This window comes from Lathyrus oleraceus, chromosome 5 (genome assembly GCF_024323335.1).
Source record: "Lathyrus oleraceus cultivar Zhongwan6 chromosome 5, CAAS_Psat_ZW6_1.0, whole genome shotgun sequence".
NCBI lineage: Eukaryota > Viridiplantae > Streptophyta > Magnoliopsida > Fabales > Fabaceae > Lathyrus > Lathyrus oleraceus.
Genome location: NC_066583.1, coordinates 172,427,031 through 172,441,382, shown reverse-complemented (window position 1 = coordinate 172,441,382; position 14,352 = coordinate 172,427,031). Strand labels below are relative to the sequence as shown.

The following is a 14,352-nucleotide window of genomic DNA, read 5'->3' as shown; positions in this document are numbered from 1 at the left end:
AATTTCTGCTATGATAATTACAGGTTACAGCAAGTTGGGATTTTTATGTTTATTCTATCAAACTTCATTACGTTAACATTTAATAAAGTAAATGTACTGTTTTACATTTTTATTTACTTCAATTCAGTTAATTTTATGAATTTATTTATGGATAATCAGTATGTGTTAAGTGGTTACTTTTATCCCTACATTTTTTTAACTTGTATAATGTTGTAAATACATGAAATTCATTTAATAAAGTTCTTTTTAATTATACTTTTATCTCCTTTTTCATCTTTCTCTCTTTCTTCTTCTTAAAACCCTAATTGTTCTATATGTTCTAACAAATTGGTATTAACGAATTCGGTTGTGATTCAGAGAGAATTTGAAATGACAAACGGTAACATCACATCAATGCAATTTCCAGCGAATCTACCCGTTTTCGAAGGAGAGAACTATGAACGATGGGTTGCACAAATGATGTCTTCTTCAGATTTCAAGATGTGACTGAAATTGTGAATGATAGAGCACCTGCATTGGAAGCGAATGTAGATGATGTTCAACAAGTTACGCACAAGGAACAAAGAAAGAAAGATGGAAAGACTCTGCGCTTGATCCATCAATGTGTAGATCCTAGCGTGTTTGAGAAGAGCATAGAAGAAGAAACTGCAAAAGGAACGTGAGACAAGTTAAAGAACTTTTACGACAGAGATGAAAAGTTGAAAAAGATGAAGTTGCAGACACCAAGAAAGCAATCCGAGATAACTCAAATGAAGGAAGACGAATCAGTCTCAAAATTTTCTCATGTGTGGTGCTGTTAACGAATCAGATGAACACGTGTAGTGAATCAATTACTGAATTGTAGAAGATTGAAAAAGTGTTTAGATCTCTGACTGCAAGTTTTGATTATATTGTTGTGTCTATTGAAGAGTCTAAGAATCTTTCTGAGATGAAGGTGGAAGAACTTCAAGCTTCATTGGAGGCTGATGAGATGAGACAAAAGCCGAGAAACTTAGAAAGGGAAAAATGGTTGAATAGGCACCGCAAGCAAGATTCATCGAGTAGTCTGAGAAAGAAAAGGAGAAACAGAGAAAAAATCTTGCAAATGATGATAAGTCAAGCAAGAATTCAAAGAATCAGTATGATTTGATCAAGAAATTTGTGGACAACAAGTATTATGGGAAGATTGTTAACATGAAAGAGGTGCAGTATTACAACTGTCAAGAATTTAGTCATTATGCCCGAGGACATCGAAGGAAGAAAGAGCCACAAACAAAATATAATGAGGATGTGAAATATGCACATGCATTAGGTAGTGACTTTGATGATGTGCTACTCATAGCCAATATTCAATCGAGCAATGAACGTGACAATATGTGGTATAAGGATTTAGGATGCAACAACCACATGACTGCTAATAAAATCTGGTTTATCAAGTTAGATGAATCAGTCAAGAAAGTGATCAAGTTTGCAGATGACATACATGTCACATCAGGTGGAAAAGGAAACATATACGTGGTTAGAAAGGATGGTCGAAAGACCAATATCACCGATGTGTTGTATGTACCTTTGATGACAAGTTACTTGATAAACATATGTCAATTAATTGCAAAACGGTACAACATGAAGCTGGAAAACTATTAGATAAAGGTGCATGATGATGAAGGAAGGTTGATCTAGAAATCACCATTGACAGATAATAAGACCTTCAAAGTAAAGATCAACACAGTTGATCACAAGTGTCTTGCTTCGACTGCAGAAGAAGACAAAAATTAGTTATGGCATCACATGTATGTACATCTAAACTTTAGAAGTTTATGTATGCTTAACCTGAAGAAAATGATGTACGAATGACCTTAAGTGAAGGAACCAAGTCAGTTGTGTCAGGAGTGTTGCACAGCAAAGCAGATTATGAAAGGATTCAAGCAGGACTTGCCCATGAAGTCGAAGAAAAGCCGGAGGTTGTTCATTATGATGTGTATAGGTCTTTTGAAGTAAGGTCGAATGAAGCTAAATGTTATGTCCTTACTTTCATAGATGAATTCACCAAATATATATGGATTTATCTGATTGAGAAGATAGTGAGGTATTCACACAGTTCGAGAAATTTAAATTGCACGTCGAAAAGCATAATGAATGCAAATGAAAGAAATTGAGAACCGATGGTGGAGGTGAACACACCTCTCGAGAATTTTTTAAATTTTGCAATGAGGAAGTTATAGAGCATAAAGTCATTGCCCCCTATACACCTCAACACAATATAAGGTATATAGCATGAAGTCATTAACAGAGTCGAATACATCATGTAGTTGTTGAGTCGAAATCAAAATGTAAATATATATATATATATTAATATATATTATTATATATATAATATATATATAATATATATATATATATATATATATATATATATATATATATATATATATATATATATATAATATATATATATATATATATATATATATATATATTATTTTGTAAATACATCAACTCCACTTAATAAAATTATTTTTCTCAATATACTTTTATCTTCTTTCTTTTCATTCTCTCTTTCTTCTTTATCTTGAAATCCTATTTGTTTCATCTCTTCCAACAAATACTACACATAGATATATTTTGATAATTATGAAAGTGTTATTTTAATTTCTAAAAAACACTTTACCCTTCACAAAAGGTCACAATTTTACAAATGTTATAGAATGTTCTAAAAGACATTTTCTCCTTAAAGAAAAGTCATCATTTTACTAATTTTACTAAGATTATTATCTCCAAGAGAGCGTGTGAATAACATCCATGAAAATGAATTGATCTTGTTGAAGTTGATGGAGGGTCGAGAAATTCACATATGCTGTTATTATGCGATCATGATTAACAGTTTGAATGATTAACACATAGGTGAGTGGAACGTATTGGAGGAGCCTAAAGTGCCTCACCACCATACTTGAATCGAATGTAGAACTCAGTCAAACTCTTATTGATTTTAGAATTTAACTTTAAACCCCATAATATATCCATTCTAGTGAACACTATCTCAATGCATGACTTTGTCGTCTTGAAAAAGTGGTGGAAAATAAAAATAAACAGTTGAAAATCCACTCATTTTCATCTCCTCTCCCTAAACGTCAAAGTGGTGAGAGTCTTAAATCTGTAACATTATGATCATATGCTTGGGATCCGTATATACCTCTTATTTCATATGAGACAAAATTCAACAATAAAAGTAAAATTTAAGTTAAACTTAGTCGCCTAGTCGGTTTAAAAGACATGGAGAAAAAGGTACCAAGTTTGGAATGAAGTGAAAATGGACAACCATTTCACCGTCGGCACTGACATTAAATCAGTTGATGTCCAAATATTCTGGAGCCTTATTGGTTGATTAGATTTAAGACCAAGTCTTCCATGGAACAAGTCTCAAAATATTCACAAACCAAACCCAACCAAAAAGGACCCCACACATTTTAAGTGGCACATGAAGATGATATTCTAATAAATGAGAACAAGTAGGAAACCATTGACAAAATCCACACATGATGTTCAATCATCTACAAGTCTTCAAACCGACCTATACGCCATGCATAGTGCAAATTGCAAAGCACTCACATGATGTGTCCTGCAATATCAAATATGAATGGTTCTTAAGGGCTACAACTAAACACACGTTATTACCTTAACATCTTTATTAATTCTTTTGTCAACTATGATGACAAAAGTACATTTAAATATAGAGAAATAAAAAGTTCATTTAAGACCGTGTCCAACACTCCAGAGCAAGTGAGTGACAAGCTATGGAGATAAATCAACATAGTCACTACACTACAGAGCAAACTATGATGTCTTGCTAATGTTGTGATGTAATATGGTATGGTCTATGGAACACAAATTGAAGATAATACGCATGTGCTTGGCATTGAAAGATGCTTCGAACACCATATCATGGCTTGTAATCACAATCACGTTACGGATTTTTTTCTTCCATAGTACCATCTTTTTCATCTTCATTCTCATACTTATTCAAAATTAATTATCAAAAAATCATACTTTCAAACATTTTTTTTTATTGTTAAATATCCATCAAATACAATGAGATCAATTTAATTGATGGGTCCCGCTTATTTTATTTTTGTTATATTCTGTTTTTATTTTTTATTTTATTTTAATTAAATTTAATTAAATGTGTTATTTTGAAAAATATGATTTTTTTTGTTAAAATTTATAAAAATTTTGTATGAATGAAATTTTGCAAAAATAAAATAAAATAAAACTAAGAAAAAATAATTTGCCAAACAATACAATTAATACAATTGACATGATCACTTTAAAATTATTATTTTTTTAATTTAAAAATCATGGTAGTTTGGTAACTAAATTGAAAAGGGTCATATTTTAATTTTAAAAAATTCACATTATGGGTAGAATGACTAAAAGTGATTTTCTCCTTCAAATAGCCTTTATAATTTGTAAAATCAAAATTATGTGTGGTCTCCTATGTTGATAGGGGTGGTCCGAGATTTTTTTATAAGCAATTTGTATCTAGTATGATTTGAACATGAGACATTGAAAGGAGTACACTCTTAAGATTCAAGTCTTCACCACTAGGCCACACACGAGCCCACTGGTGGCCAGAGATCTTAGTGATTTTTGGTGGTTTAAAGTTTGCTCATGGTAGAGAAAAACTTTGTTCGATGGTGTTTTTGGCCGGAGAGAGTAAGCTCACATAATGTGAGAAGTTCCGTAAATTTAGATATTTTTGGTATGTTATCAGTTGTTACTTCTCATGTTAGGGATGATGTATTAATAGAAGTTCGTGGGCCTAGAGTTAGGGTTTCTTGAGAATAATAACTGTCCATTTAGTTATAACAGTGGACCGTTGAATCCATACTTTCTAGGAAGACGTTGCTTAGTACGTCGACTCTGAATTCTCTCTGTTTGAGACATGTCTTTTCCCACGACGACGCGAATGGGGTGTGTTGAAGGCGAGGTTGCCCCAATTGCGGACAATGGGAGGGTGTCTCCCCTTACTAACGAACACGATTATCTCGCCTTTAGCGGACCTTTACAAATATATCAATTCACAGTCCTTAAAGCACAAGGGCTTGATAAAGGGAGAATTGTTTTAATTGCTTCTATGTCCCCCAAATGAGATTTTACGTTAAACATGTCTTATAGGACTCTAAGTCCCATAGGCGAGTGTTTACCGGTGTTTTTGGTAAAGAATCACGAGTTTAGAAAGTCCGTGAGATTAACTCGAAAAATCTCCAAAGTAATTTGTGCAAATGATTTGTGTGAACACACATGCGTGTGAATTGAATGCAGTCGTCGCGTGAACGATAACATCAGAGAAAAGACTTTAAATGAAGTTAAGTTGAGATAAATGATAAGGAAAAATGCAATAAATAAAATTAAACAAATCAAAAGTAAAAGTACATGTTCCATTTAAGGAAACTAAAGACTAATGAAAAGAATGGACGCAAACACATACATGTTTCTCGCTTAACTCTTTCGCTCTTTGACGCGGGTACTCTAGTAGTATGGAGAGTATGTATGAGATTTTGCGACCCTTGATCCCATGTATGAGTTTACTATTTATTCTATTTACAAAGTGACCATCGACGACGGCTGTGACCACCAAGGAACTACTACATTCACTCCATTTTCAATCTTCACGTTCCTACTAGCGTGTTTACGTGTCATCAACGGCTCTATCTATTTAAAACCCATGTTGAGTTGTAACTGCTTCCAACTTCCTCATGAACCCTTGATAGTAACTGTTCCAACATGTTGTCGACGCTGCCTACCAAAGACTCTAGACTTATAATTTTACTAAGTCTTTCAACCTTACATGGTTCAGTCGACTGATCTTTTTTCCAAAATAAAGACCCCTGTCGATTTCCCTTTTCGAGATTATGGACATGTTTCCAAGTGATCCTGGTCTTTAGGATTTATCCCTGAGATTCCTCCAAACCATATTTTCCAGTGTCGACAACTCGGTCGATCCTTCGTTATTAGTTTGTCGACGCTTCATCATTAATGCTCTTTAAAACACTTCATTAATGCTTTCTAACAGAAAATGTCTTTTCATTGACATTCTTTGTTGACTTTCTACTAGCTAAAAAATCTAAGTGTAATAGATGCCCTCCAAAAAATGACATTATCGACCCATATTTGAAGGGAGAATGATGACATTTTTTGTAACCACTTTGTCACTATTCATATTATGTGCCACATCATCTCAGTCATCCTTGTTGTCAGTCATCATGCCAAACTTTTCAACAAAACATGACATTTGAAAATGTGCAAACAACATCACATCATTACCTAGAATTCCAAGGTTATTAAATAACCACTAAAATGGGATTTAAGATTTCCTTTTAGATTAATCATATTTTTCTCTGCTTCGAGGCTATTCATTTGTTCTAAACACTCTATATGTTCATGTTCCTGGGAAAATGTTTCGCCACCTTTCTATTTAAACCCTACATATTCTTTACCCATCTTCCCTACGGAGACATCAAAACAAGGGAGAACACCATTCCCAAATTTTCTCTGCCATTTCCAGCTGTTTTTCCTCCATTTTCTTCGAGCTATCTATGACACCTAATCGCTCTGGCTCACACCGTACTCCTTTTTCCATTAATATTGATGGACCAATCTTGGTTGGAAATCATACTTTCATCCCTAAGCCTCCTCTAATAGAAATCACCAAAAGATTATGGTATTCTGATCCTTTAGTCCCTTACTCAATTGCAGACACCGTACTCGCCTTTATGGGTCATCTTCCTAGACTTGTTAGGAATCATGATTTTTTGGAAAAGATCTTCCCAAGCTACCATGGGTGGGAACCCGTGGTTTTCTGTGATCAACCTTTTGTCTTTCGTTTTCTGGAAAACTAGGTATATTTCTCTCCCCTACTTAAGGATCCTGACTTAGCCTATGTAACATGGTTAAATAGGTTGGAGAAGAGGAGAAAGGCTATATGGTAGGAGTTGGGAATTTTTGACCTCATTAAGCTTTCAAGGGCGTACCTAAAATATAACCCTGCCATGATACTTGTTACTACGTGCTTTTGGGAATCGACCACCAACACTTTCCACCTTCCTTGTGGGATGCTGACCCCTACTCTCTTCGACCTTGCTGCCGTCATCGGTCTTCAACCAACAAGGGAAGATTATGAACCATTCCGACCTACACGAACCAAACCAGACTTCAATTTCTCCGACGGGGGTTTTGATGCTTTCATCAAGGATCACTATGGCTCGACTGGATATGTTGATGCTTACGAAAATATAACGTTCTCGACTTACTAGTTAAATCGCTACTTCCCCCCCCCCTGTGGGGACCAAATTATGAATATGTTTGTGCCTTTGGCCACTCAACTTCATGAACAACATAAGGTTTGTCTTAGAAAACTAGTCTTATATGGCCTTTATGAATCGCTGGGGACGTTGTCCTTTAACATCATCGAGAAACCTTACTTTATTAGTTTACAAATATAAGGTCTCATCTGGTTACTGCAACTGTGGCTCAGTGCCACTTTCGTTCCTAGCTTGCACCATAACACTTCTTCTAGTATGATAGTGGGTGCTAAAGGTGCTCGACTTGCCCACACTAATACTGATGATGGCGAGACTGTGTTGCAAGAGACGTTCGAAGAGTACATCTCTATGTTTTACTAGAGTCAAACATTTATCTCCACCATGGCACCATTTGATGCTCGACAGTATGGTTTGACATGGTTCCGCTAACCTTTCCCTAATTGTACTGTTGAAGAGGAAAAACACATCCTTGGTGTCCTTATGAAGTGTTTTCGGCCTAATCCTTTATGGATGAAGCTCACCACTGGTGAGAGCGGTATAAGACTGGATGCATACTAGCCCAACTTGGTAGCCAGGCAATTTGGCCTAAGTCAGTTTCTCCCTAATTCTCTTATTCCTTGATAATATTGTATGTTTATCTTTACGGATGATGCTTCTGAGGAGACCTTAGCCAGATGCCTCAGAAATTTTAGGAACAAACCGTTCTATCCGCCCTCTTTTAAGTTTTTACTCTTTTTTTACTGTACAAAAGAGTTCGAGGACTGGTGGAAATATTATTATCAGTCGGCGGCAGATTGCATCCTTATGGAACACGCATCTCAGATGCCTTTTCTTTCCACCAAGAAACATGTATATAGTTAAAGGTATATATTATCGACATCCTTCTCAAGTATTGTTGTTTGCCTTAGGTTAGTTTGACCAGGGAGAGTTTGAGATTTTTGATGAGGATGAAGTTTGTGGTTCTCCTTGACACTTCCTTCCTAAGTACAGGCTCCCTAGGGAAATACATTTTTCACTGTCTAAAGTGGGAGAGTGTTCGACGGGTTATGCTACCCGAGAACCCTAACCATTTTAAGGTAGAAGGTGCAGCGAGGGTTAAGGTTAAGCATGTCCTTGCTTTATATGTAGCGACGGGGTGGAAGTTGAAGAAACCCCTTGCAAAAGAGAAGAAGGAGAAGGAACAACTCTACTCCTGACCCCGGTTCTGCCCTGTCTAGTCTAAATCCAGACGCTAAAGAGGTAATTCGACACTTTGTTTATTTCTTATACATATTGGCTCTTAACCACCATCGTTCTTTTGTTGCGCAGATTCCTTCTGACACACTAGCATCTCCAACTCCTAAAGATAGAAAAGAATGTGATCTTTCAACGACTAAACCTAGTTAACAACTCGGGATCTTGGAGAACCTGGTTGGCAGAACGACTGCTCATGCTTCGACATTATCTCCTAGTTCGTCTGGTTTAAAGAGGAAGCAACCAAAGATGTCAATAGTGCTTTTTAAATTCCTTGTCGACCCATTTGATGACTTAAATGGTGTTTCTCCTAACTCTACTAATGTTTCCTTGGATCCTAACCCTGGTGAACTATTTGAGCAGTTGAAGTCAAAAGTGGTTGGATTAGACCTTTTGGGAGTTGTCTACAATGATCTTCTTGTCCTTATTGAACTCTGAGAATTAGTGTTTAAACTAAGTCAGATAGAGATTCCCGTTGTGATTGATGCTTTTGCTCTAGACTTGGAGATCCTTCTAGATCAAATAGTCCGAGTGATTAAACTCAAAAGGTCATCTGCTAACCTTGTTAAGGAAAAATATGGCACCTTATCCCAACAAGAGGACATAGTTTCTCAGTCCGAGCAAAGGTTGGCCTATTGGGGGGAGAAAATCCATGATAAAAATTCTCTTGTTACTTTTAATAATGAAATTCAGTCTTGGACTCAGAGAATTAACTATCTACATTCTCTTTTGGAGAAGGAGAACAAGAAAAGGGTTGCTATAGATACCCGTGACTTCAACTGTTTTGAACCATCACAAAGGTCAATCTGGGTATAGAACGAGCCATGAATGCACGTAGGTTAGAGAAGGAACTGGAGAATTAGAAAGCCAAGGAGATTTAGATTAATCAGAGGCTCGACCATGTACATACTCATTTTGATAGCATGAAACAAGAGTTAAGGCTCTTGATTTCTTTTCTTTTTTTCCTTTTTTTATGGCCTTATGTAATACCTTCCATTTTAGGTGCTTTTATTATACTGATTTCCTGAAGCATTGGTCTATACTTTTTAAATATTGCCCATTTATTCGTAAGGTTCAATTATCAGGGCCTAATTCCTCAGTTTCATACGCGTTATTGGAAAAAACTTGATTTATTTTGAAAGGTCCCTCTCATTATGGCATTCGTTTTCCCAAAGCATTGTATTTCTTATTGATAGGAAGTATAACTTTCCCAACATATTCTCTGACATAAAAGACTTTTAACTTAACCTTTTGTTGTAGGTTTCAACTATTTTATTCTTTTGCCTCATCAAGGCATATAAAGAAAGTATCCTTTCTTCATCCAGGCCGACCAACTCATCCATCATCATGCTCCAAAAATGGTCAAACGGGATTTCATTTTGCCTTTGAATCCTTACAGACTGTAAGCATATCTTTGTAGGTAAAACTGCATCATGGCCAAACGTCAGTCAAAACAGTATAGAATTAGTGGTTTTTTTGGGCAAAGTTTTGCAAGCCCAAAGTTCTTAATTCAAGTTTTTATGCCAAATTCTTGGTTTTTGGCCATGTTTTTTTTATCAAACTTATGGTAACTTTGTTCGCAGCCGCTACATGGCAGTTAGCTTGTATGGAGTAGGGGGTCGACGTTAGGAATTTGACTCCCGTCTCTGTGGAAAACTCCATTACTTTTATGCCGATGAACATTTTACCTTGGTTAATTGTTATGGTTTCAAGCATTCCATATCTACACTTTTTAAAGTAATCAATGCCCACTAGGATATATCTATGGCTTTAGAATACATAAGTTTGATTTCATATATTAGGTCTAACTCCCATCCCCTGAATAAACATGGCTTGATGATCGAATGTAATTCACTGGCGAGCACATGTTGGATTCCTCCATGTTTTAACACTCTTGACATCCTTGAGCAAACTCAATGCAATCTTTCAACATGGTGGATTAGTATACCCCCTTTCTACATAATAATCACTTCATTTTGTGGCTTGCTTGGTGCGCTCCGCTGTGGGTATCAAAAATTTCCAAGTAAGATTCGCTCCCACTAATACATTTGAGTAACATCTCTTGTGAAGTCTTTTTGAACAACTCGTTCCCGATAATAACGTAACTTAGCGCCTTTTATTTCATCTTTTGATTTGTTGTTCTTGTTGGGTTCTTAAGGATCTCAATAATATTTCCCTTCGCCAGTCGTCATTTGCTATGTAATCGATGGCAAAAGTTTTAAAAGTTTATGGTATTAACTTCTCTGCCTCTAAGTTTTGACGTTGACAACTCTGGTCGGATAATGCTAGTCGATACTAGTTTGTGTTTTACTTCAGTCAAGTTTTTTAACTTTCTTTTAGGTACCTTGTAGTCTGAGGCTACTTGGGCCAAATCGTTGGCCTCCTGGTTTTTTATTCGTGGTACATGTTCAATATCCATAATTTCAAATCTTTTATTATGGAATTTTCCTTGACGAAGTATATTAATAAATTATCTTTAATGCATTTGTATTCTCTTGTTAGCTATTTGATTACAAATTCAAAGTCACCCTTGATCTCGAATTCGGTTACCCCCATTTAATAATATTGTAAGACATGTTATCAAGGCTTCATATTCAGCCTCATTGTTGGAACAATGGTCGTTGATCTTGAACTTATACTTAGTTGGAATTCCTTTTGGGAACATGATGAAAATTCCCACGTCCGTTCCCTTGGAATGAGTGGAACCATCAAAATAATTTTTCATGTCGGGAACTCAACACATTTCTACGCTATTTTAGTTACTGCATGATCCACTATGAAATTAGCAATAATTTGGCCTTTCATGGCCTTTAAGGGTGCGTAAGTTAAAGAGTATTGAGTCAGGGCTAATGCCAATTTTCCAACTCTACTATGTAAAATTGGTTTCGACAACATGTGCTTAATTATGTCGAAGCGTGAATAGACAAATATATCTGAAGATTTTATATAATGTTTGGGTTTGGTACAAGAAAAATATAATGATAGACACAATTTTTCTACCATAGTGTATCTAGTCTCAACATCATTCATGATTTGACTCAAATAATATATGGCTATTTCGACTCCACAATCATCTTCTTGGAACAACATACTCCCAATTGTCGACTTAGATGCAACAATGTACAACTTCCTAGCTTTGTTCCTTATGGAAGGTAACAACGTTGAAGGCTTCAACATGTACCTATTAATCTCATAAAAGGCTTATTGATGTTCTGGTTCCCACCTTAAACCTTCTTCTTTATTTAACCATAATAATGGTGAGAACACTTTTGTCTTTCCACTCAGATTCGAAATGAATCTTCTCAAAAAATTAATTTTTCCCAACAAGGACTGGAGCTGCTTTTTGTTGGTCGGAGACTTAGTATTTTGTATGGATCTTGTCTTGTGTGAATTTATCTCTATGCCCTTCTTGTGGGTGACAAATCCAAGAAAATCCCCTGCATGAACACAAAAAGAACATTTTAATGGATTCATTTTAAGCCCGTGTTTTCTCATCCTTTTGAACGATATTCGAAGATGGTCAAGATGACCATTTTTGGATGAAGATTTGATAATTATGTCATCAGTGTACACTTGCATGAACATCTCAATGAAGTTATAAAACATTGAGTTCATTACTCTATGGTAAGTGGCACCTGCATTCTTTAGGAAAAAAGGCATCATTGCCTAAGGCCCATGGGCATCGAAATGTCGTTTTTTCTATGTCTTCCCCTACAATGATAATATGGTCGTAACCATAGTATCCATTGATGAGACTAAGGTATTCGAATCTAGTCTCCAAATCGACCAACATCTCAACCACTAGCATTTGATATTCGTCTTTAGGAGTGGAATCATTAAGATCTCTGAAGTCTATGCAGACTCTGAGGGTGTCATTTTTCTTAATTACTAGAACAATATTAGCTAGCCATTAAACATACTTGGCAGGCCTGATGAACATCTTCTGGAGCAATCTCTGGATTTCAGCTTTGATCTTCGACATGATTTCTAGCGCAAACCTTCTTAGGGTCTACTTTACTAGCTTCTTATCAGGTATGATCGACAACTTTAATTCTACTAAATCACGACTAAGTCCAGGAATTTCATCATAGTCCCAGGAGAAGTAATCTTTGAACTCCTTTAGCACCTTGATTACTTCTGCTTTCAAGTGTGGGGCAAGTTTTCCACTAATGTATGTTGGCCTTTTCATCATCCCATCACCCAGGTCTATTCCTCCAAAGGATCATCCGCTTGCATTTTCCTGGCCTAGATTTCAGGGTCTTTCTCAAACCCAAGGCTCATCATCATAGATGTAATCTAGCATCCTGATTTTTTAAGCTATTGTTTGGCCGGTAGAGCCAAATTGATATGATCGAGAGTTCTCAGACTTAATGGCTTCTACAGTCAATATTTGTTGAGATTCGGCCTCTAAGGCTGTTAATATCTTGTTTTCAGCCACATAGGCCAAAATCCGAGCTAACACGCTTGACTCAATCATGATCTTCATCAGATTCAAACCATCGATTGTACCATATGTAGTTTTATATTCCGAAGTAAACTTGTACTAAGGATGTAGGTTCACAGTTTAGCATACCTCACACCCTTTAAATATAAAGCATACTCCGGTAGGTTGACATGGTGAAATGTTAGCCAATTTTCGGTCAAAGTTAAGTCTGTCGATGTGATTGACATCTTCTCTAGAAAAACATTGATCCGCTTATATGTGTTCGATAATCCCACCAGGCTTCTAGATGGTGATCCTCTGATATATAGATAAATGTACACATCCTACTCCATGCAAAAACTCTCTACCTAATAGTAGGTTATAATTTGCTTTTGTTGGCACCACCACAAACAGTCTTAGCCTTGTGGTAGTTCCTACCACTACGTCGACTTGAATAACCCATAAGGGTTTGCTGGTTTTACCCTTATAGTTAGACAATGCCATGTCATTACAGGATAAATCTGTGATAAATTTTCCTATTTTCTCTAAGAGAGACTGGGGCATAACACTGACACAAGCTCCACAGGCGATCAAAACCTTATTGATGCCTACACTATTTACCTTGTCCCTTATGTAACACGACTCCAGGTGTTGTTGCATGGCCATGTCTGGCCTTTCAAAAATGGCGTGATCATCATTCACTGAGTCATCATTCATTACATAGTAACACAAAGGTTTATGGGTAGTTATCTCTCCATCAACACCTTCTTCCTCAATCACTTATGTGACTATGTCGTATTCTACGGGAAAAACATATATCATATTACAAATGATATATAACTCTGGTTCAAATCCTGAGTTGAAGTTGTGTGTCTCCATGTCGACATCTTCACATGCTTTATCCTTTGTTGTTTTCTCCTTATTTATTGGTGACAGAGGGGGAAACAACATTTTCTTAACAGGTCATCGACTAGATTGGCCTTTACCAATAGTTTGAATGTTATCACTTCCGCCGAAACTTCCAGCTTCTCTGGAAGCTTTCTTATTTCTATGGTGTATCCTCCATTGATTCCTAGTCATGGTTTTTTTCCCATGTAGTTCTGCAAGACATAATAGTACTTCTTCGAAACTTGATAGTTGTCTCTGTATGAGGAACCAACACCAACATTGATTACTTTCCATTTGCCCTTGTAAATTATCGATTTCCTAGAAGGGTATAACCATTCTCTTGGAGATACATCTGCAGTGGGGACATAAGTCATACCTTGGAATTTGTTGGACCTTTTACCTTATTGGAGAAAATTTATTTGGATTTATCCTGTCGAAAAAAACTTTTTAGCTTGGTAAGGGTTTACCCTCTCCATCTTTTTAGCAGCTTCTTTTTCAAACACAGAGCTA

General features: G+C 36.1%; 1 protein-coding gene across 1 annotated transcript; it reads left to right on the top strand.

Annotated features, from left to right (window-relative positions):
- The first annotated feature begins 1,173 nt into the window (after positions 1-1,173).
- On the top strand, positions 1,174-1,623 carry LOC127079512 (uncharacterized). Its single transcript, XM_051019899.1, has one exon. The coding sequence runs from the start codon at positions 1,174-1,176 to the stop codon at positions 1,621-1,623; it is 450 nt and encodes a 149-aa protein (XP_050875856.1).
- Positions 1,624-14,352: the final 12,729 nt, after the last annotated feature.